This window comes from Oryctolagus cuniculus, chromosome 4 (assembly GCF_051225735.1).
Source record: "Oryctolagus cuniculus isolate XC-2025 breed Fujian yellow rabbit chromosome 4, ASM5122573v1, whole genome shotgun sequence".
Classification (NCBI taxonomy): Eukaryota; Metazoa; Chordata; class Mammalia; order Lagomorpha; family Leporidae; genus Oryctolagus; species Oryctolagus cuniculus.
The window spans coordinates 130,231,748-130,254,545 of NC_142870.1; the positions used below are offsets into that span (position 1 = coordinate 130,231,748).

Here is a 22,798-nt window from a genome sequence, read left to right on the forward strand (position 1 = left end):
TTCACTGCTATACCAAATGGCTGCCCCTTCAACATTTTTTTAAACAAAAATGTTTGAATGCACTTACCCTTTGCTAGGCAATCTCAACTTTGTAAAATCTACCCTGAAAAAATACCTTAACAAATATAAGACATTACATACATAAAGATACTTATTGGAATAGGGTGAATAATATCAAAAAAGAATGGAGAAGATGCAAATGTGTACAAATAAAGGACTGGTCCAATCACCTATGGTTTCTCCATACAACAGGAAACCATAAAAAGAAATGAGGCATATTGCATAGTCTCCAGGATATCTGTAAATTAAAAGGGGACTATGCCTCTAATAGGATATATAATACATGAACTTTGGTATAATGAAGAAGGGGAAATAAGATTTGTGTGTATGCATATTTTTGCAAAAACTAAAAACTAGAAGGTTGAATCAAAAACTATTCAGTACTTCCAGGAGGGTGGGGTGAAGGGAATGCAGTAAAGGGATGGAGACAGAGCGAGACTTCCACACGTATTTTCGTGCAGTTTTGACTCTTGAATATGTCACAGTATTGCATATTCAAAACATAACATTGGCTGGCGCTGCGGCTCAATAGGCTAATCCTCCGCCTTGCAGCACCGGCACACCGGGTTCTAGTCCCGGTCGGGGTGCCAGATTCTGTCCCGGTTGCCCCTCTTCCAGGCCAGCTCTCTGCTGTGGCCCGGGAAGGCAGTGGAGGATGGCCCAAGTCCTTGGGCCCTGCACCCTATGGGAGACCAGGAGAAGTACCTGGCTCCTGGCTTCGGATCAGCGCGGTGCACCGGCCGCAACGCACCAGCCGCGGCGGCCATTGGAGGGTGAACCAACGGCAAAGGAAGACCTTTCTCTCTGTCTCTCTCTCTGTCTACTCTGCCTGTCAAAAAGAAAAAAAAAAAAAAAAACACACACACACACACAAAAAAAAACACAAAAAACCATAAAAAGAGGAAAACTATTCAAACCTGAAAACAGAACACAAACTCAAACACTGTGCCTTAATATGGAAAGAATCATATTAAATTATTGGAATATATTCTAAAGTTAAAAAATAACTCAAAATATTAAATTGCACATACTTTCAGTGTATCAAATTATACTTCTAAAGTCAGTATTGTGTAGCAGGGTAAAGCAGATGACTTGAGTAGCTAAGCTCCTGGTACTAGTAATCATGACTGCGTAATAGAAATGAGAACACAAAACTGAAGAAACTGGCAAAGATGTCTTTAGTGGAATTCTTAAAGATGAACTGAAAATAGGAATATAAATTCCCACATTGATCTACACACATGCAGAAAAATCAAGGGCACTTCAAACGGTTCATGGGAAATGGAATTATTTTTGTACAAAAATATTTTTAAATTTATGTATTATGTATTTTTTTCACAGTACACATACTCCATGAAGCTTTTGAAGGTCCCTCAAACGTCTCCATCCACCCACCCATCGACAGGGCAGAGATACCAGGACATCTGGTAGCAACGAGGACCCTCAGGGTCCTGCTCTCGCCTCTCACTACCACCTACCACTCCCAGCCTAAAGAGGAAGGCTTCCTTAGAGGAAGAGCCAAACACTGATCTCAAGCAGGAAACTTACAAGGTGAGCCCGGGACATCTTTCCGTGCCAGAAAGCAAGAAGGTGTCTGGAGAAAAATAGTGCTGTGTCAAAAGGATACAGAAGAGCTTGAATGGGCTCCTATTGGTTCACTCTGAGACAGTCTGAACACCAAAATGAATGGTGAGTCTAATTCACTGCAAAATGTAGAACATGAGCCCATGACAGTAACCGAAAATAATTTTTAAAACAATAGAAATTCATGTTTCTCCACTGGAGGGGCAATGACAGCAATTCTTACTCCAAAAATTGAAATCAAAGGCAAATAATTCAGCATTTATTCTGTCTTTTTAAGAAAGAACTATAATTTATCACAGCTAATAAGAGAAAAGTTGTTTTATACAGAATACCAACATCTTGCCATTCCCCATGAAAAACAACTGTTTCCGGCTCTGTTCATAAATGGATCCTCTAAGTTTTCGGTAAAAGATTTTAGGGGCAATGGAATAGTTCCCAGGGCCAGTGACTTACCCCACAAACCTCACTCCTTTTATTGGAGAATGGTTTTTACCAGATAGGTTTGCACCGGTGAGTTAATGCTAGCTATTTGTCATGCCTAAGCAAACTATGAATTTAAATGAAGCTTACTAAAGCACTTCTGTGCGATCTCCAGGATTATTTTCATAGTAAACAACACAGGTATCTCCCTCATGACAAATAAAATACAAGGAACACTGTGGAAATGTGGAGGCAATCTTGACATGACGCTTGTCCCTGGAATCCAAAAAGTTGGAATGCTCTGTCTTCGAGGACCCAAACTGAAAGCCAGCTGGTTGGCTTAGATAAGAAACCAGCCTGTCAATTATGTGTTCAGCAGGACTTATTCTGCAGTTCAAATGGCTCAGTGACTATGTCACAAATTAATTAACTACAGTAGAAGGAGGGTAGCTACTTCTTCTTTGTATTTGAGGGGTGATAAGGATAGCGGTTCCAAGCGTACAGTCAACCCAGAAAAGTCCCTCATCTGACTCAAATACCCAACACTACAAAACCTCAGGTGGTACAGAGAAAATAACTGGGGGGAAGCAGAGCACTGTGCTAGGCAGTTAAACCACAAAACATTTTAAGCTTCTTCTAATCTATCCACCCTCTTAAAAAAAGAGAGGGAGACCTCAAGCCCATGATAGGACTTGTCACTTCCACCATATTGAACACCCAACAATTCCCAGCCCCAATCGGAGCTGATCACCTTGCAAGCAGTTTCCTGCTCTCTCCTTCTCTAGTTTCTGTGGCTCCTCTCACTTTGCTCCTCCTACTCCTACAGCAGCAGGGAGAAGAGGATTGCTGACAAGTGCCCACGGTCACCAAGTCCTGCGGCCTGCTCCCTGGAGGTATCCTAACCCACAGGGATACTGGCTGCCTCCAGGGACCCCGACCCACAACATCCACAGGCCACCAGCAGCCACCACCTCACAGTGCGGAGGAAAGAGGAACACACACAGGCCTGGGTGCTGAGCAAGCTCCAGCTGGGCCACCAAGGGGTTTCACTGCACTGAGACTCAGCTCCTTCATACACAGAATGAGATAATCAAACCTACACGGCAGGGTTGTTGCAACCATTACACATAATATCCGCAAAGTTCCCAGTGCAGTGCACAAAATAATGCATCAGTACTGCCTGGTAATAACTAGTTCTGGTAGGAACCGTCGCAGCATATTCTTAACAGCTTACATTTGCCATGGGCTGGACACCACTTAAAACACACTAGGGGAGGCACCAGTGTGTGGTGTGGGGTCCTGGCTGCTCCACGTCCCATCTACTCCCTGCTAATGTGCCTGGGAAAGCAGCAAAAGATGTCCTGAGTACTTGGGCCTCTGCTACCCATGTGGGAGACCCAGACGGAGTTCCAGGCTCCTGGTTTTGACCTGGTCCAGCCCCGACTCTTGTGGCCATTTGGGAAGTGAAGCATCAGATGGGATCTCTCCCCCATCCCCATCCCACTGCCTTTCAAACAAATAAATCTTTGAATAATCAGACATTAGGGCTGTCAACTCATCCTTAGAAGGTACTGTCAATCATCCCCATTTCAGGCAGGAAACTGCTGCAACAGTAACAGCACAATAAAGCCCTCCACCGCACACCATCAGCCACCAGAGGGAACCCAAGTTCCCTGCCTGGCAAACAAACCTTCCAGCATGCTTTCACCTGCTGCCCAGTGGCGGCTGATGCTCAAGCGAAAGTTAAATCTCAGCTCCGGGACTCAAATAATGTGATGGCCTAGTTCTGCACGGACACCATTCTTCTGCCAGAAATGCCCCTTCCTGAACATCCCGCCATCACCCGTGCGAAATGTCTTTCCAAATTATGCTCCAGAGTCACTCCCTCTGACAATCTCCCTGGACTCCCCGGGTCCCCCTGCATCTTACTCATTTCAGCACTAGCTCTCCCTTTCCCTCCCACAGGACCCCTCTCTCCGTCCCCACCAGGCAGCAGAGCGTCCATCACAGGCTTTACAGCCTACTGCAGACACTTACACGGAGGGGTTTTGTGCACCATCTGCAGGTTAGTGTCCTCACCCGTGAAATGGGAATGAAGGATCTCTCTCAGAGAGTTTCTCAATGCAAAACAGAACTAAGCAAACATTTGATGCTGAAAACATGGGGTCACTGTGCACCACAGTAAGCCTGGCAGAGAAGCAACAGGCTAGCGGCCAGCATTATGCAAAGCAGGTAAAGCTGCCACCTGTGATGCTGGCATCCCTTACAGGTACTGGTTCAAGTCCCAGCTGCTCCACTTCCGATCCAGCTCCCTGCTAATGCCTCTGGGAAAGCAACAGAAGATGGCCCAAGTGCTTGGGCCTCTGCACCCATGTAGAAGACTTGGATAAAGCTCCTGGCTTTGGCCTGCCCAGCCCCAGCCATTGCAGCCACTTGGGGAGTGAACCAATAGATAGAAGACCTCTCTAACTCTGCTTTTCAAATAAAATAAAAATCTTTAAAAGAGACGGAGACAATCAATGGTCAATAGAGGGGCAAGCATTTGGCACAGTGGTTAAGACACTAGTGGGAACACCTGCATCCCATCTAAAAGTGCTTGTGGTTTGAGTCCCACTTCCACTTCCAACTCCAGCTTCCTGTAATGTGCATCATGGGAGACCGCAGCGATGACTCAAGCACCTGTATCCCTGTTGCCCACGTGGGAGACCCAAACTGAATTCCTAGCTCCTATCTGGCCCAGCCCTGGCTGTTGCAGACATCTGAGGAGTGAACAAGCGAATGAGAGTTCTCTCTGTATGTGTGTCCATCAGTCCATCTGTCTCTTGCTCTCTTTTTCAAATACATTTTTTAAAAAATGTGGTTTTTTTTTTTTTTTTTTTGACAGGCAGAGTGGACAGTGAGAGAGAGACAGAGAGAAAGGTCTTCCTTTGCCGTTGGTTCACCCTCCAATGGCCACCGCGGCCAGCATGCTGTGGCCAGCGCACCATGCTGATCCGAAGGCAGGAGCCAGGTGCTTCTCCTGGTCTCCCATGGGGTGCAGGGCCCAAGCACTTGGGCCATCCTCCACTGCATTCCCGGGTCACAGCAGAGAGCTGGCCTGGAAGAGGGGCAACCGGGACAGAATCCGGCGCCCCGACTGGGACTAGAACCTGGTGTGCCGGCGCTACAAGGCAGAGGATTAGCCTAGTGAGCTGAGGCGCTGGCCAAAATAAATAAATAAATAAATAATTTTTTTTTTTTTAAGAAGTCCAGCAGAGCTTGTGAGGAGCTGAACATCTTCACACAAGTCTAAAGAAAGGCCCACTTGGGGTCCAATAGCCAGGGACAGGACATGAAAGAGGCTAAAAAAACTTCTCCAATTTGCACAGATCATTCCCCCAGTGCCCATCAGGAGCAATCCAGGAAGGCAGAGCGCACCACATCCCTGCTAACCTCGGTGCTGCAGATTCCAATGAGCACGCAAGCAAAGAGGCTAACGGGTTCCAGTGACAGACACAGTAGTAAATACTGCAGCTATTATTGTTGGTTCGGCAACAGTAAGACTCCTCGCAGGACAAACAGCTCCAAATCAGTGTACAAATTTCTCTCCTCATCTGTTCAAAGACTTAGTAACTCACTGCATCAGTGCTTCTTTTTTAAATATTAGCCTGTTCTGAACGTTTTTCCCATTGTGAGCTCGAAATATTTATGACAGCTAACCATTCTTGTTCTCTAAAAATATCTGAAACTAAATATGTATTATTTCTGGTGTACTTTCCCTCAACAAGCAACACCCACCTATTTGATAGCATTTTCTTAACATTACGTCCACCCTTAACCTCTTTCTTACGTGTACAGGTCTCATAAGAAAAATCCCAAACTTTCCCTTCACGCTTCCCTCATTAACCTCTATTATCTGAAACACCTGCCCTGATGCTCAGATTTGTCCCACCTAATAGTTTATGAAACACTTTCCCAACACACACACACACACACACACACATCCTGAAGCTACTCACAAAACCTTACCCAGAAGCCCCAGCCCCTCTCCATTCATCTGACTTTGCGGTGCTCACTGCACTAGATGTGTCGCTGCTGGCGGCAAGCTCCACACAGCAGCAACCCACTTCATCTACACTGCAGATCGGTCGCTGCAGAACAGTAGTGAGGGCTCTGCATTGCTGTGAGCCCGCTTAACTTGGGGAGAAACTTCCTTCAATAAAATCAAACTGCCACGCTTTATAGCCCTGCTCCAACACCGAATGTGGGAACTGAAAATAAAACATATGTTCCTATTACAAAGGAATAAAAGCCATTTCTACGGAAAACACTTCACTAATCCTACGAATGATCATCAAGACAACACAAGCCATAAAACCAATGCAGGAAATGGGTGACATCTGATAGTCAATCTTGCCCCAAATGTGCTGAATGATTCTTTTCACTAGCAAAGCTAGAACATGGAACCTATTACTGCAAGTTAAACTCCTGAAGTGTGTATGAGCTAATCCAATTCAACACATATATATGTGTGTACTTGCTTGGCTACACGGCTGCTTGGAGTGTGAAACTTGGTACATTATGACTGTCTACACAGCCACACACTTTCAAACATACTGCATAATTTGCTTAAAGAAGCTGAAGAAGGCGCTGAAAAACAGAGAGAGAGGTATCAGGTCCAACAAGGTGAGAGGGGAAAAAAAAAAAACAGAATGCAGTGCCGTGGCTTAGCAGGTAAAGCCGCCACCTGCAGTGCTGGCATCCCAAATGGGTGCCAATTGGAGTTCCAGCTGCTCCATTTCCAATCCAGCTCTCTGCTATGGCCCGGAAAAGCAGAAGATGGCCCAAGTCCTTGGGCCCCTACACCTGTGTGGGAGACCCCAAAGAGACTCTTGGCTCCTGGCTTCAGATCAGCACAGCTCTGGCTATTGTGGCCATCTGTGAACCAACAGATGGAAGACCTCGACCTCTCTCTTCTCTGCCTCTGCCTCTCTGTAGCTCTGCCTTTCAAATAAATCTTAAAAAAAAAAAAAAAAAGACCAGATATGTGAGAAATGTGCTTTCATATAGTATCTAGAATATAAAGCCCTTGCTTCTTAACATGTATAAGTGAACCAGTAGGTAGACACGTTCTCTTTCTCCCCCACCCTGTAACTCTGCCTTTGAAATTAAATAAATAAATCCTTTTTTAAAGAACGTATATACAGAAAAACTCAGTATTAGGCTAGCTAACTTACTAATTACAAAGGGTAAAATGAAAACTTTGTCATCAAGATATCTGGCAGACAGTATCAGATGATGATCCACGTTATCACCCACACAGAAACAATCTGATACGATACAGTGGGATGTTCACAGCATCAGTGCTGTGATATTCCTACCAAAGTACATCACCTGAATCCAACCGCGAGGCATTAGAGAAAAGCAAATCAATGCTCAAAGAAATAACTGGCCTCTCCACTGCAAAAATATCAACATCTAGAAAAAAAGCAGAACTGTTCCAGATGAAAGATGACTAAAAAGATAGGACACAGGCAATGGGGACCCTGAATGGGGCTGAGGCTGAGAAGAATGATGTCTGTATGATCTAGGGACTATGTCTGAATTTACCCAGCACTTAGTAGAACTAGAATAAGCAATGTCCAGTGCTCTTTCCACGACGCTGGATCTAAGAGGTAAGGACTTAGGTATGAACTCCTAACAATTCATGAATTTTAAAAATATTTTTATCTTTAGCCTTAAGCATTTTTTAGGTCAAAGCCTACATACTCTATCATGTGAAATGACCTCTGCTGATTTAAAACTCAAAGTTTTTTTTTTTCTTTTGATAGGCAGAATTAGACAGTGAGAGAGAGAGAGAGAGAGAAAGGTCTTCCTTCTGTTGGTTCACCCCCCAAATGGCTACTACGGCCGGCACACTGCTTCCTCCTGGTCTCCCATGTGGGTGCAGGGCCCAAGCACTTGGGCCATCCTCCACTGCCTTCCTGGGCCACAGCAGAGAGCTGGACTGGGAGAAGATCAAAAAGGACAGAATCCGGCACCCCAACTGGGACTAGAACCCAGGGTACCGGCGCCACAGGCAGAGGATTAGCCTAGTGAGCCACGGCGCCGGCCCAACACTCAAAGTTTTAAATATGGATTCATCATCATAATGACCCATCAGCTGCAATACTTTTTAAATAAACTGTCAAAAAATTTAATCACATGTGTAGAGAAACTACAACTAGTGAATGAATGCAATAAAATCATCCATTATGGATGTAGAATGACAAAAAGTTTAGCCTTTTAGGGAGGAAGAAAATAAGCCCCCCCCCAAAAAAAAAAGCAACTTACAGCAGTAAGGGAAGTAAACAGTAGAAGCAATGATCAAACAAGAAAGCTTTGCTGTTCTTAGCTAGGAAACAGAGCAGCACTTGCATTCATCTGGCCAGTGAAAGCATGTATTACTGGTGATACCTTGTATCGGGGACTCCCTAAAGATTCTACATAGGACCAGCACTACAGCACAGAGGTTAAGCTGCCACCTGCAGTATCAGCATCCCATATGGGGGCCAGTTCCAGATGTTCCACTTCCAATTCAGCTGCCTGGGAAAGCAGCAGAGGATGGTCCAAGTGCTTGGACCCCTGCACCCACATGGGAGACCCAGAAGAAGCTCCTGGCTTCAGCCTGGCCCTGTCATGTCCATTGGGTCATTTGGGGAGTGAACCAACAGATGGAAGATCTATGTCTATCTCCTTCTTTGTAACTCTGCTTTTCAAATAAATAAGTAAATCTTTAAAAAAATACTTTATGTGATCTTTGCAAATGATAAGAGTCTATCCAATTTGAGGGCCAGCATGATGGTGAAGTAGATAAAGCCGCCACCTGCAGTGCCAGCATCCTATATGGGCACTGGTTCAAGTCCTGGCTGCTCCACTTCCAATCCAGCTCTATGCTATGGCCTGGGAAGGCAGTGGAAGATGGTCCAAGTCCTTGGGCTCCTGCACCTGCATGGGAGACCCAGAAGAAGCTCCAGGGTTCTGGCTTTGGATCAACCCCGCTCTGGCCGTCATGGCCAACTGGAGAGTGAACCAGCGAATAGAAGACCTTCTCTCTTTCTCTTTTTCTCTTTCTCTCTCTCTCTCTTTCTCTCTCTCTCTCTCTCTCTGCCACTGCCTCTCAAATAAATAAATCTTTTAAAAAGTTATTTGTACTATAATAGCTGTTTCAGTGGGAAAAATTATTTCCTGTGTTCATTTCTCGAATTTATGTAGAAGTTATAATCAGAGTAAACTGAACAAAGAAAACAGAGAAACAATTTCCAAAAAGAACAAAAAAGAGAATGTAGAACACAAGGAATAGTCTCTCCACTGTGTGCTGGTGATGCTCAAAGTTTCAAGAATGATGAATTGGGGAAAACTAAAAGCATGCGTATGCTCACACACACACACACACACACACACTGCAGACTAATCAGTTATTTCTTCAAAAAATTACTGAGCATCTTCCAAATGGCAGGTGCCATCCTTAAAGATCCAGCACAGAACCAACCCATAAAGTTTCTCATGCAATCTTGTCTTCCAGTCGGGAATAGACATTAACAAATTAATATAAAACCTAACAGCTGGTGGCATCAGGAACTATAAAGAAAACTGAAGTTGGACAAGACGACAGCATGACACAGAGATGCTCTTTTGTCAGGAGTCGTCTGAGGAAGAGCCTTGTGAGCAAAGGCCGCATGGGAGAGAGAAGGCAGGTCCCAGGGAGACGGATGCTCTGGTGGGAAGGAGAAGAGAACCCACGGACGGGTCCAAGTGCTGAAGTGAGAGCGTGGGCTCCAGTGGCACCAGCGCGGGACAGGGAGCAGCGAGAGGATTCTCAAGATAGGAGCGGCACGAAGGAGAAAGCTGACACCAGGGAAGCAGGAACAAAAGCAAGAGGCTCAGCCAGTGTCCCCTGCATCAGCACAGGCAAAGGTGGTGGTGACCAGGCAGTGCGGCCACCGTGGACACAGAGGAATAAGGGGTCAGACTGTGGTGTTGTTGCTGAGGGACTCAACGTAGGATCTGAAGAGCCAGACACAAGCCTGGAATGACAACGTATAAGCCTTCTTCCCTTTTCCTGTTGAGCACAAGTCACCACTAAGGAGAAGTCTGAGGCAGGACCACCCTCAGGGCTGGGCAAGATGAAGACTGCTTTGATGCACTCGGGTTGCAGATGCAGAGAGACCAGGTCACCAGTCAGAGCTGGCTGGTAAGTAACTGGGTTTCCAAGACCTAGGGTGAACCATTAATAAAGCCAGCAGGGACACAGATACATGAAGAAGTAGAGAGGTGTGTGTGGAGATGTGTGTACAGCAAGGCTGAGTGAAGAAAGCCGCAGCAAGAGTCACTAGGGGGAGAAGGAGGAGAGCCCTGACCGTCACGCCATGGCTACACTGGCACTGTGAGGCAGTTTGCAAAGAGAATCCATTATTTCAGTAATTCATCTTGTTCTCCCCCAAATAATGCAGCTAGTGAGGGAGGGAGGGGAATGAAACCCAGAGAGCCACGAAGATAACAAAACATGACTACGAAAACAATGCTCAGGGGCCAGCGCTGTGGCGTAGTGGGTGCAGTGTCGGCATCTCATATGGGCACCGGTTCGAGTCCTGGCTGTTCCACTTCTGCTCCAGCTCTCTGCTGTGGCCTGGGAAAGCAGTGGAAGATGGCCCAAGCTCTTGAGCCCCTGCACCCGTGTGAGAGACCCGGAAGAAGTTCCTGGCTCCTGGCTTCGGGTCAGCGTAGCTCTGGCTGTTGCAGCCAAATGGGGAGTGAACCAGTGGATAGAAGACCCCCCCCATTCTCTCTGCCTCTCCTTCTCTCATTGTGTAACTTTCAAGTAAAATAACTAAATCTGCTTTAAAAAAGAAAAAAATGCTCAGCCACGTTGCAGATTTCTTTTCCCCCAATTTTTCGGCCTCTGGACATTCACGCGTGGACATGATCCAGTTCCCTTTTTCCCTTTTTAGACACCGTTCATTATTGCCTGCTTGTTCTAAGACACATGGGATGATGCTGAACGCAGAGCTGTCAAGCACATAGCTCAGACGTTTAATGCTTTTGATTTTGGCATCTGTGCTTCGACAGTGGGCCCTGCTCTCCAGTTCACTGAGGCTCTCCCAGCACTTTCCCACTCGGCTCATGCTCCTAGGACGCTGCCTGGTGTCAGGGAACAGCTGCACGCTCTGTCCCTGCTCCTCACCGCTCCGTGGTTGGTCCTCCCTTGAAAAATCCGAAGCACATTTTCAATTTAAAAAAAAAATCATTTGTAAACCTCACTTTTAAATGGTCATTTTCACATCTACTTCTTTGCACATTTCTAATAGGGCATCATTACTGTCTGTCTTGTGTATTTGAGCAACCCCTCAAGAACTCACTGCAGGGGCTGGCGCTGTGGCGCAGCGGGTTAACACCCTGGCCTGAAGCACTAGCGTCTCATATGGGTGCTGGTTCGAGACCTGACTGCTCTACTTCTGATCCAGCTCTCTGCTGTAAGCTGGGAAAGCAGAAGAAGAGGGCCCAAGTCCTTAGGCCCCTGCAACTGCGTGGGAGACCTGGAAGAAATTCCTGGCTCCTGGCTTCAGATCAGCACAGCTCTGGCCATTGTGGCCATCTGGGGAGTGAACCAGCGGATGGAAGACTTCTCTCTCTCTCTCTTTCTCTCCCTCTCTCTCTCTGTGTAACTCTTTCAAGTAAATAAATAAATCTGTAAAAAAAAAAAAAAAAAAAAAAAAAAAAAAAGTCACTGCAAGTAGCCAATGCAGTGAAGATGGACTACAGTCAGTCTCCCATCAGCTCATTCTACACGCGCTCCCCGCAGGCCAGCATGAGGCTAGACACAAGGGATTTGCTGGCGACTAGGACAGAGCCCCTGCCCTGATGGGCCTTGTTTGGTGGGGGGAGGCTTATTATGCATGCACATTTTAAAGCAAATGTTGGGTAGTGCAAAGTGCAGGGAATACAGTAAAAATACACAAGAATGGAGTGTGGCAGAGAGAGGCACAGGGAATGCTCTCAAGTTGGGTAGCCAGAGAAAGCATCCTGGGAGGGAGGGGGGCTATCATCTGGGCGCCAGGCTCCAGGAAGAGGAGGCAGGCACAGAGCAGTAGAGGACAGAGCCACCTGTGGACAAGGAGCAGGGCAGAGGACTGGCTGCCCAGAGGGAGGGGAGGCAGGCAGTGTGGCTGGCGGTCGTAGGAAGGGAAGCCAATCCTGGTGAGCTCGCTGACCACAGGAAACAATCTGGATCTTTATTTCCATCGTAATAGGAAATTCCCGTAAAGTTACACGGACACAGTGCGTGCCGGTTTGGGCTCAGAGGTCACTGTGGCAGTTACATAGAGAGCGGAGTGTCGGGAGCGAAAGCAAAAGCAGGGAGACCAGTTCGGAGGCTGCAACCAGATTTAGCCAAGAGACGAGCCAGTATTTCAATAGCTGTGGTGGTGAGAAGTATGGAAATGCAGGACAGAGTCTCGAGCGGCTCTCAACAGGACCTGCTAGCACAATCAGATTTCTGGGTGTGAATGAACAAGAACCAGTGCTCCCCACCCCATACACACTCCGAGTGAGCTGAGCCTCACCACGGGCTTTCTAAGGACTCGTCTTGCTGGGGTGTTTGTAGAGAGCACTGGCAACAAGTACCAGAGAAACCAATCATGCAATGCGAAACATACCACACTGGCTCACTTACCCAAATTAGGATCAGGAACCTGACGTTTCTTCATTTTAGCTTCGGAAATAGCAGAATAATAGGCACAAGTCATCTTGATTAGCCACGTTGCTCGAACCATTGGCACTGAATATTTAGCTAAATATGCAAAAACATCCTCCTTTTTACTAAGGATGGGAACCTAAAAAGAAATCGCATATTTACAAAAATTGCATACTGTATGCATCACTGGATAAACCTAAAAACAGAAGAGGCCAAACAAAGAGGCTACTGCTGCTATAAGGCAATGTCTCTTTGATGCAGTCTCAGACAATACATGCGATCACAAAGAAAGCAGGAAACATTTTAAGCCAATTTTCATTAAGAAAAATCAAAACCATATTTAGCACAATGGCAAAACAGTTTAATCAGTTGTGCTTTCTTATTTATAAACCAAATTATCTTCAAATTCTCAGATGCTGAAAGCTACTCACCTTATCAACAGATCAGAGAAAAATAATTTCATGACATTTCTCCAAAGAGTTTATCTGGAAATTGAAAGGGACAGATCCAGCAAAAAAAAAAAAAAAAAAAAAAAAGCCCCATGCCACACCTTACCCAGGAACACTTCTTCGTATAAAGCTTTCCAACTAACATTTCATAAGAGTAACAATTTCCAGAAAGCTTCCAAAACTGCCCTGAGCCCAAAATTTAAAATAGAGGCTAACATGATGGATCGGTGAATCTGCCTAATAAACACCGTGCTAGAAATAGCTGCGTAATTAATTCACTGGTTGAAAGTAGGCACTTGAGGCGGTTAATTATTTCTTCCAGACCACAAAGGTACCATTTAGCAAATTAGTATCCCAATGTACCACTGAATGGTTTGAAAGAGTTAATTCATCCTTCTAGATTCCCTCATAAATATCCGAGGAATAGCCCCTCCGTCTCTGTGTCCATTCAACTTATGAATGCAGAAAACAACAGGGCACAAAGGGGACGTCAGCCGCGAGGCAGCAGCGTGGGAGTGAGACCAGGAGCTGCCACCATGCCCTGCACCAGGACAAGCACGGCAGTGCTCTTTTCCCAGGCCCAGGCCCACACGCCGCTCCTAGGAACTGCGACCAACATCAGCACCGCTTTACCTCACAGGCCGGGTACGAGGATAAAGCAAAGAACTATGTGTGTCGAAATTATAACAATGACTACTGTGCTGCCCATTCCAAGGATTTCCCCATGCCTCTCAAAGTGTTTTCAAGCCAAGGACTTGCGCTCCTCTTAGAGGATTCCCCGACATCACAGCACAACCATGAGATCAGAGCCCTGGTCTCTCTGCCCCAAACTCATACTTGATTTTGTGTTGAAACATCAAGGCTTCCGTCCAGCTGATTCATGTAGCATGGCATTTTTCTCTTAGCCAAATTCTCATTTATACAGTGCATGTTTTGCATCATGTGTTACAAATCTGTCTGTTCATACACTCGGTATATAGGAGATCCTAGAATTAAAACGTTAAGTATTTCCTGCTCATGGCACCTAAAAGCAGGCTGTTTTTCCGGGTCTTATCACCAAGGAAACCTCCAGCTGTTGCAACGCTGAAGGCAAAGCTGCCCAGGCTGGACGCCGAGATGCAGCACCCCATACGCTGTGGTGTCTGTGTGCGTGCTGCCTTCAGAACACAGCCCCGTGACGGAGGTGACCGTACTGCACAAACACAGCTAACAGGGAGCAGAAGTCACTGAGGCCAGAGCTACAAGGCTTCCTCTCAGCAGACCTCGGTGATACATTTTACCTAGAAAACTTCCTGAAAATTTAGCTTCTAGGGCACATCCTTCTTTGAGGGCAAGGTCATGGGCTTAAATGACCAGCATTTAAATCAGGGACAAGAAAGCATAGGGTTAAATATTTATTTTCAAGACAGCAGTGGTAGCTTTATAGAATATAGATTCTATAGAATCAGTGGTTTAAATTTTAGTTGTCAAGGACAGGTTGCCTCTCATTCAGACACACCCAAAGGTTAGAAGATCAAGGCCTAAAATATAGGCAAATGCAAAATGAAGTCAGCTTCTCCAAAGAATCACTACTAATAATATCTTTCATAGATGCCTAAAGGATTTCTTTTGAATAGCAATCGGCAGGTCAAAAAAAAAAAAAACATTTGAACATATTTAAAGTTTAGATGAAACATAGCCAACAAAATTGAACCATGGATCTTACATTAATGGGACAAAGCACTGCCCCTGCTCCCAGAACCCAAAGAGAACAGGCTGGCTTTAGAATTTAGAACTTTAGAATTTAGAATAGGGCTTTAGAATTCAGAAAAACATACAGGATGGGAAGGAAGTCAATGAAGGGAGAAGCCACGTTACAGTCTGGGCCAACTCAGGAGAGGAACATATTCATTCTGACCAGCACTGCTTCCTTACAGTGATGAGTTCCAAGTCTTCAGTAAAGAAACCATCTGACTTGAACCTGCAGCTGAAACTAGGCAACCACCGAGGCTGCTGTTTGGTTTCTACATCAAGCTAGAGTTGCATTTAAGCACCAAAACAAAGTTAAGATACCCAGCATGTGTCGCTTTTCCATTGACAAAAAGAACTGTCCACCTATCACATTTCGCTTTGGATCTGCATCCCCTGTTTGCTAAGCAAGGGTGGAGGTGAAAGAAATCCCACATAGCATAGTAATCAAAGCCACCTGCAGTGAACAGGTGAGAACCAATGGGCTGTTCAAGAGCTGAAGACTGTCCCCAGATGCCAGAAGTCTGCCTCTCCCTATCAGGCTACAGTTAGGATGGAGGTAGAAGGGTCTTTACAGACCCCTCTGTGGCTGAACACCTGGAGCGCTTTAGAATCTGTATGAACAGAAAACCAGGTCCACAGAGTCCAGAAACAAACCTGCTCATACAGCAAACCCCTCTCAGTCTGAGATAAGACTTCAAAGAAGATGCAGGACTCCAGCAGGTAAATCAAGGTTTTCTGCCTTGGGCCATCTCACAGATGAATCCCAGAAATCGAAGATAAAGCATCTGAACTTGCTAAAATGAAGAACGTGCAGGGAATGCAGTCCTTTACCCAACTCTGAAAGAGCAGGCACCACCTCAAGATGCTATGCTAAGCAGGGGACAGGAATGCCTTTTGAAATGCCCAAGAAATGAATGCTTCCAGGTATATGTCAATGGTTACAAAGAAAAAACATCTTTAAGTTACAAAGAATTAATGCCAGGGCTTACCTGAGGAACACCTGACTTGGCCAGAGGCAGCTCCTAATAAAGAAAGAAGAACAATGGCTAATGCACTGCACCATAGTAATTCACCTCCCTCCTAAAAGAGGAGACACCACTGCACCCCTAAGCTAGGGCATCAATCCCTCAGCAGTACTCACGTTCAGGGAACATTCAACAATGCATCCTAGAAGCTTTGTAAAAAGACAAACCTAAAGAGACAGCTGCCAGGCTGGCAACAGCAGAACATGAACCACTAATCAAAAGCCACCAAATACTGAAGGCTGTCCGATGACTTATATGGCTTTCAGACGCAACCCATAGGCCACAGTAGGATCAAAAAGTGAAAGTTCACCACTGGAAAAAGAAGTGCTCCCTGGTCCAGCCTGGGTTGAGATGGCAGCACTACCTGCCCAGTAAGAGGGATAGTTCTGTTCACACTTGTGCTTTTTAAGAATTACCCTTGCCTGTAATCTCTGAAACCTAGGCAAGGCAATAGGATGTTATGACATTAAGGCAAAATAAAGCCAATGCAAGCTTTAGGCACTATTTTCAAAGAGTTGCTTTAGAAAATACGCAAGTACACAAAGGATTTCTCCTCTAAACTCGGTCCTTGTTAAGCCAAGAATGAACACTTAACACCAGAAACAGAAGACAGGTACCCCCAAAACTAACAGGCTGCAGGCAAGATAAAAGAAGACTCACGGAATTATCCAGAAGGTGTGCAAGAAGTTAGAGAGCAAAACTAAGAGGGACGTTCCCAGCTTCTTATGTGAAATTTCAAGATATTTTATATGGTGTGGACTGGAAGAGTGTTGAATCTTAGGTTATTTCTCACTTGATGAAAATGACCAAAAGCGAAGACTTTAAAAGAACCTGCCACAACCCCTTAGCAAAAATGACGGAGGTCACAGACACAAGCTCACACAGAATCACAATGTTGGTTTCACTGCCTTAAGGAGACCGAGCTGGAAGCATCTGGATGAATACCGTTGAAGACAAGGAAATAACCTCCTAGCAAAGATGTTTAACAAATCTTGGACATCTTGACCTAAGAAAACTAAAAATGTAATTGAAAAATCTTCTTTAAAAAAAAAAAAAAAAACTCAATGCCTATTCTTGATTTGGAATCTTGTCTATCTGAAGTCTACAAGAACTGCTCACTGTGTGGAATGACTAGCATTACAGATGTCCTAGGCACCACATGCAATCAACATAAAGGGGAAGGCACCATTGGAGCGGCATACACATGGTGCCATACATCTCCCCCCCCCCGCCCCGCCATGCCATATAGGCTCCCAGTGTTTCAGAGAACTGGTGAATTGAAAAACACTCGAGCATCATTTCAGACAGCTTCATTTTTATAAGATCAAATGTTAAAGTACTTGATACCTTTTTTGCCAAAATAGCAAGTGGTTTATTTCCTGCTAAGTCAGAGAACCAGCTGTGAATTGCACTCTGGGACCGACCAGTAACCAGCCAATAATTATCTTTAGCATTAACTTGCGGCTTCTTCTTTCCAGTATCTTGGAAAGTGTTAAGCTTTAGTTTCTCAGCTAATATGCTGCTAAAATAAGCTCCAATCTGTGGAAAGAAAAGGGGAAAGAGAAAGGTTTAAGGTAATAAACAAGTATCTTAGTACCATGTGTGAGTATTTTATCTCTATTGTCTGAATTTAAAATCTCCATTCAGCCAATCAGAAAATAAGTTAGTGATTTAAGTCATAAAGTCACAAACTGGGATTTCCTTGCACCAACAAAATGGCAAAATTCACACAGAACCTTTTTCTGCTATTAACAAGTAACTCAAGGAAAAAGAGCCCTTGGAAATCTGGTAAGATGAAACTAATTACGTGCTGAACAAATTTCAAGAGAATGGGTCTGCTCTAATCGTCAGTGGTACTTTCTCCTTCTTACCACAACCCTTGGGGAAACAGCAGCTTCCCAGGGAGGCACTGCATACAAGAGAGGAATCCTAGTAGTCACACAGTCATCATTCCTTTTCTTGTTTCATCTTAACAGAACATATTTTTAGAAAAGAAACTGTTTACACTCAAAGCTTTAAAGAAAAAACAGTCTGGAGAAATTTATTTAAATGGCAAATTACAAAAGGTTCAATTAAATCAGGCATTCAACATTTTTGATCGGGCTGTCAATATCATAAGTACAAGGGTTTCTAGAGGAAGCTGGTGTAACTTGCTCTGAATGGAACTAAGCAGCAAGTGGAGCTTCTGCAAGTTACTAACATTTTCATATTAACCAAATGACAAGACGGCCAGGGCAAGGAGAAAGGGACAGGAGAGGCAAGAAGGAAGGGAATAAAGCAACATCTAAAAACTCAGTGACTCCATAGAAAATCTGTTGGGAGTTTTCAAGTATCTTCTAAAAGCATCACATTTCATCCCCCAGGGATTCTTTAATATATGATGCAAACGATAAATACCCGCCATAAGGTTAACAGTGGGAATCATGATTAAAGTGAAAAATCCATCCCAGGGAAGCAAAATAAAAAGTTGTCAACTTCATTAATACTCATCAGTCAACAAATAACCAGTCCACAAGACAGAACACAACAGCAGTAAGCTAGGAGCCAAGTTTATCTACCAGGGTAAAAAGTTGGTACAATTTGCTTCTTTTATGTTTTTTTTTTTTTTTTTTTTTTAAAGGCAGAGTTACAGAGAGGGAGTGAGAGGGTGGGGAGAGAGGTCTTCCATCTGCTGGTTCACTCTCCAAATGGCCTGCAATGGCCAGGGCTGGGCAAGGCGGAAGCCAGCAGCTTCTTCCGGGTCTTCCACGTGGGTGCAGGGGCCCGAGCACTTGGGCCACCTTCTGCTGGTTTTCCCAGGTCATTAGCAGGGAGCTGGATGAGAAGTGGAGCAGCCAGTACTTGAAACGGTGCCCAAACGAGATGTGGGTGTCACAGGCAATGACTTAAACTACTATACCACAGCATCGGCCCCACAATTTGTTTCCAATACGAATCAGCACTCCTTGATCCTTGTGGCTAATCTATGATAAAATGTCTGTTTTGGTATTGATGTCCTACGGAAATAAAAGCTAGAGTAAACAGATGTCTTGTATTTGTGATGATCCTGTGTATACGCATATAATAAATTTACATGTTTTCCCTTTTATAAACAAAACTAAAGAAAAACAGAAGTCTGGATGTCTCTTTTTAAGCAAGCAAATTTACTGTAGCTTTTACATTTTTTAAGAGAATGTTTGCAGAATGTCCAGTGAGCAAATTAAGTGCAAAAATGTAGAACAACCAGTTGTGTTTAGAAACTACCATCCAACTGTTTACTTTTTTTTTTTTTTTAACAGTGGTGGACAGTAAGAGAGAGACAGAGAGAAAGGTCTTCCTTTGCCGTTGGTTCACCCTCCAATGGCTGCCGCAGCCGGCACGCTGCAGCTGGCGCACCACGCTGATCCAATGGCAGGAGCCAGGTACTTATCCTGGTCTCCCATGGGGTGCAGGGCCCAAGCACTTGGGCCATCCTCCACTGCACTCCTTGGCCACAGCAGAGAGCTGGCCTGGAAGAGGGGCAACCGGGACAGAATCAGGCGCCCCGACCGGGACTAGAACCCGGGGAGCCGGCGCTGCAAGGCGAAGGATTAGCCTAGTGAGCCGCGGTGCCGGCCACAACTGTTTACTTTTAAATTTTTCAATCAATATTTGGGTTTCGCACCAAGGACCCAAAGGACATAGCACTGAAGATTTGTTTTTTTTTGGTTCAGCAGGTATAGAGAGGCAGAGAGCTCGCATTCACTGGTTTGCTCTACAAATAACCACAGCAGCCAGAGATGAACCAGGGCTGGACCACAATAAAACCTGGTAGACGGTAACTCAATGCAGATCTCCCATGTGGGTGGCAGGAACCCAAATACTTGAGCCATCACCACTGTCTCCTAAGGTCTGCACTGGCAGGAGACTGAAATCAGGAGCCAGAGGTCAGTATCAAACCCAGGTATTCTAACCTGGGCTTTAGGCATCATAACCACAAAGATTGTTATAGATTTAAAATGTCCCTTTTTTGCAATTATATTTGAGCATTTTAATCATAAGAAATCAATGTACAAGAGAAAAAGGGCCGTCTGAGCAGTCTGTAGACACAATGCAACACATATGTATTCTACACACTTCCATGATAGCAGTGGAATACAGCGATTGCAGGGTTTTAACTCCTGCAGCAAACTGTGTAAACAAATACACACTGAAACCAAAATTTCTGAAACAGAAGAGGAGAAAATGCACATTGGTGCTCAAAAAAAACATAATTATAGTATTTAATTTCATTATGACGATATTCAAGTTATCTAGAAATCAAAAACTATATTAGAAAGTAAACAGCAGGCCGGCACTGTGGCTCAATAGGCTAATCCTCCACCTAGCGGCGCCGGCACACCGCGTTCTAGTCCTGGTCGGGGCGCCGGATTCTGTCCCGGTTGCCCCTCTTCCAGGCCATCTCTCTGCTGTGGCCAGGGAGTGCAGTGGAGGATGGCCCAAGTCCTTGGGCCCTGCACCCCATGGGAGACCAGGAGAAGCACCTGGCTCCTGCCATCGGATCAGCGCGGTGCGCTGGTCGCAGCGCGCCAGCCTTGGCGGCCATTGGAGGGTGAACCAACGGCAAAAAGGAAGACCTTTCTCTCTCTCTCTCTCTATCCACTCTGCTTGTCAAAAAAAAAAAAAAAGTAAACAGCTTCATTCTCAAGAACTCCAAGTAACCAACTCGTTTAGCCTCTTATGTGTCCTTCCAATGTTTATGCAAACACACATCACCAAACACACATTTGTTACTTTTCTCTCTTGTATGTGCGGGTCATGTGCAAACTTAATAAATGTCTGAGAGCTTTGCATATCTCCATCTGGAGAACCTCCTCATTCATTTTTATAGATACATAATAGAGGACTGTGTTGACATACCACATTTTATGCAATTAAGGTACTACTAATGAACATTTGGAGTATTTTTCCAAGATTTTTTTCATTACAAATCACATCAAAAATGAATAGCCTTTCACTTTTTTGACTCCACATGCGAAGGTACAACTTTAGAATAATTTTCCTGAACTCAAATTGTATGGTTCTACAATTTTAATAACCACTGCTAAAATACCCTCTAAAGGGTTTAATGTGTGCTCCTTCGTTTCTACCCATTCAAAGCTATTTTGACAGTAATTCATTTGATTAGAAAAAATGTTCCAAAATTATATTCCAGTTCATATACTTCATATTTATATAATCAAGGGCTGGCACTGTGGTGCAGCGGGTTAACCCCCTGGCCTGAAGCACTGGCATCCTATATGGGCACCGGTTCGAGTCCCAGCTGCTTCTCTTCCCATCCAGCTCTCTGCTATGGCCTGGGAGAGCAGTACAAGATGGCCCAAGTCCTTGAGCCCCTGCACCTGTGTGGGAAACCCAGAGGAAGCTCCCGACTCCTGCCTTCAGATTGGTGCAGCTCCGGCTGTTGTGGCCATCTGGGAAGTGAACCAATGGATGGAAGACCTTTCTCTCTGTCTCTACCTTTCTCTGTAACTCTGTCTTTCAAATAAATAAAATAAAAAAAATTTAAAAAAAAAAAAGGACTCCAATATGGGATGTGGGTGTCCCAAGTGTCATCTTACCAAATGGACTAAACACCAACTCTAGAATGCCCTTTAAAAATAAAAATAAAAATAAAAAAATCAAATTCCTCCCTGAAAGCGTGGGTACTTGAGTGAATCTCAGAGTGATGGCAAAAATTATAATGGACACTATCTTTGTTTATTCAGTTATTTAAATTGACAATAAAACGATGTAACTGAGAATAAAATAGCTTTAATATCAAGAGACACACAGCATTCATATTCTGTTATAAACAGTGTCCCCACCAATTCCTACACTGGAGCCCCAAACCTCAATGTGACTGTATTTGGAGATAGGGTTTTAAAGACTGGGTAAAGAAAATGTGATAAATATACACTTTGGAATATTACTCAGCCGTAATAAAGAATGAAAGCCTTCCTTTTGCAACAAAGTGGATGCAACTGGAAACCATTATACTTAGTGAAATAAGCTACTCCCAAAAAGACAAATATCATGTCTTCCCTGATATTTGATAATAGAGTACAAAAAACGTAAAGAATTTACAATGCAAATTGCATGAAATAATTCCTGTGCATAATTGTTAAGAGGAAATGGCTTAAAGCCTAAATGAATTATCCTGTCACTGCACAGTAAATAGTATATGCTATACTGTCATTAGTTCTATTTCATTGAAAGAAATTATGAATAACTGACAAAAACGAAACTATATATGGGAGAAATGCTCATTTTTCCATTCAATTATTGTTTATAGGTCTGTCTTCCCACTAAACTAGGGTCGTTTTGCTGTTAAGCTTATTTGGTGAAGTATTAAGCTTTTTCGCTGCAAAGTAAATTTAAAATGTTATCTCAAAAAATAAAAAAAGAAAGGTAGAAGGAAGGAGGGTGGGAGGAAGGGAATGTCACTATGTTCTTGGACTTCTATCTACAAACCATACAGAATCTATTAAAAACTAAGGAGAGGGGGGCGGCCAGCACTGTGGCGTAGTGGGTAAAGTTGCCGCCTGTGGTGCTGGCATCCCATATGGGCACTGGTTCCAGTCTCGGCTGCTCCACTTCTGATCCAACTCTCTGCTAAGGCCTGGGAAAGCAGTAGAGGATGGCCCAAGCTCTTGGGCCCATACACCCACGTGGGAGACCCAGAAGCAGCTCCTGGCTCCTGGCTTCAGATCGGCACAGCTCCAGCCATTGTGGCCAATTGGGGAGTGAACCAGTAGATGGAAGACCTCTCTCCCTCTCTCTGCCTCTCCTTCTCTCTGTGTAACTCTTTCAAATAATAA

General features: G+C 44.6%; 1 protein-coding gene across 12 annotated transcripts in view; it reads right to left on the minus strand.

Moving 5' to 3' along the window:
* Positions 1 to 22,798, minus strand: part of MED12L (mediator complex subunit 12L) — a 360,120-nt gene that overhangs the window by 299,922 nt on the left and 37,400 nt on the right. For 7 of the 12 annotated variants that reach the window (XR_016232702.1, XM_089331069.1, XM_089331070.1 and 4 more), the window contains exons 4-6: positions 17,328 to 17,519; positions 15,945 to 15,977; positions 12,755 to 12,914 (exon numbers count right to left, since the gene is read on the minus strand). Coding sequence is in view for 11 of the 12 variants with exons in the window: in XM_089331069.1 (XP_089187195.1) it covers positions 12,755 to 12,914; positions 15,945 to 15,977; positions 17,328 to 17,519 (385 nt within the window). In the remaining variant the exon portion in view is untranslated. The remainder of the gene's footprint in view (positions 1 to 12,754; positions 12,915 to 15,944; positions 15,978 to 17,327; positions 17,520 to 22,798) is intronic. The other 5 variants (XM_089331074.1, XM_051859042.3, XM_089331071.1 and 2 more) reach the window with 1 other exon arrangement.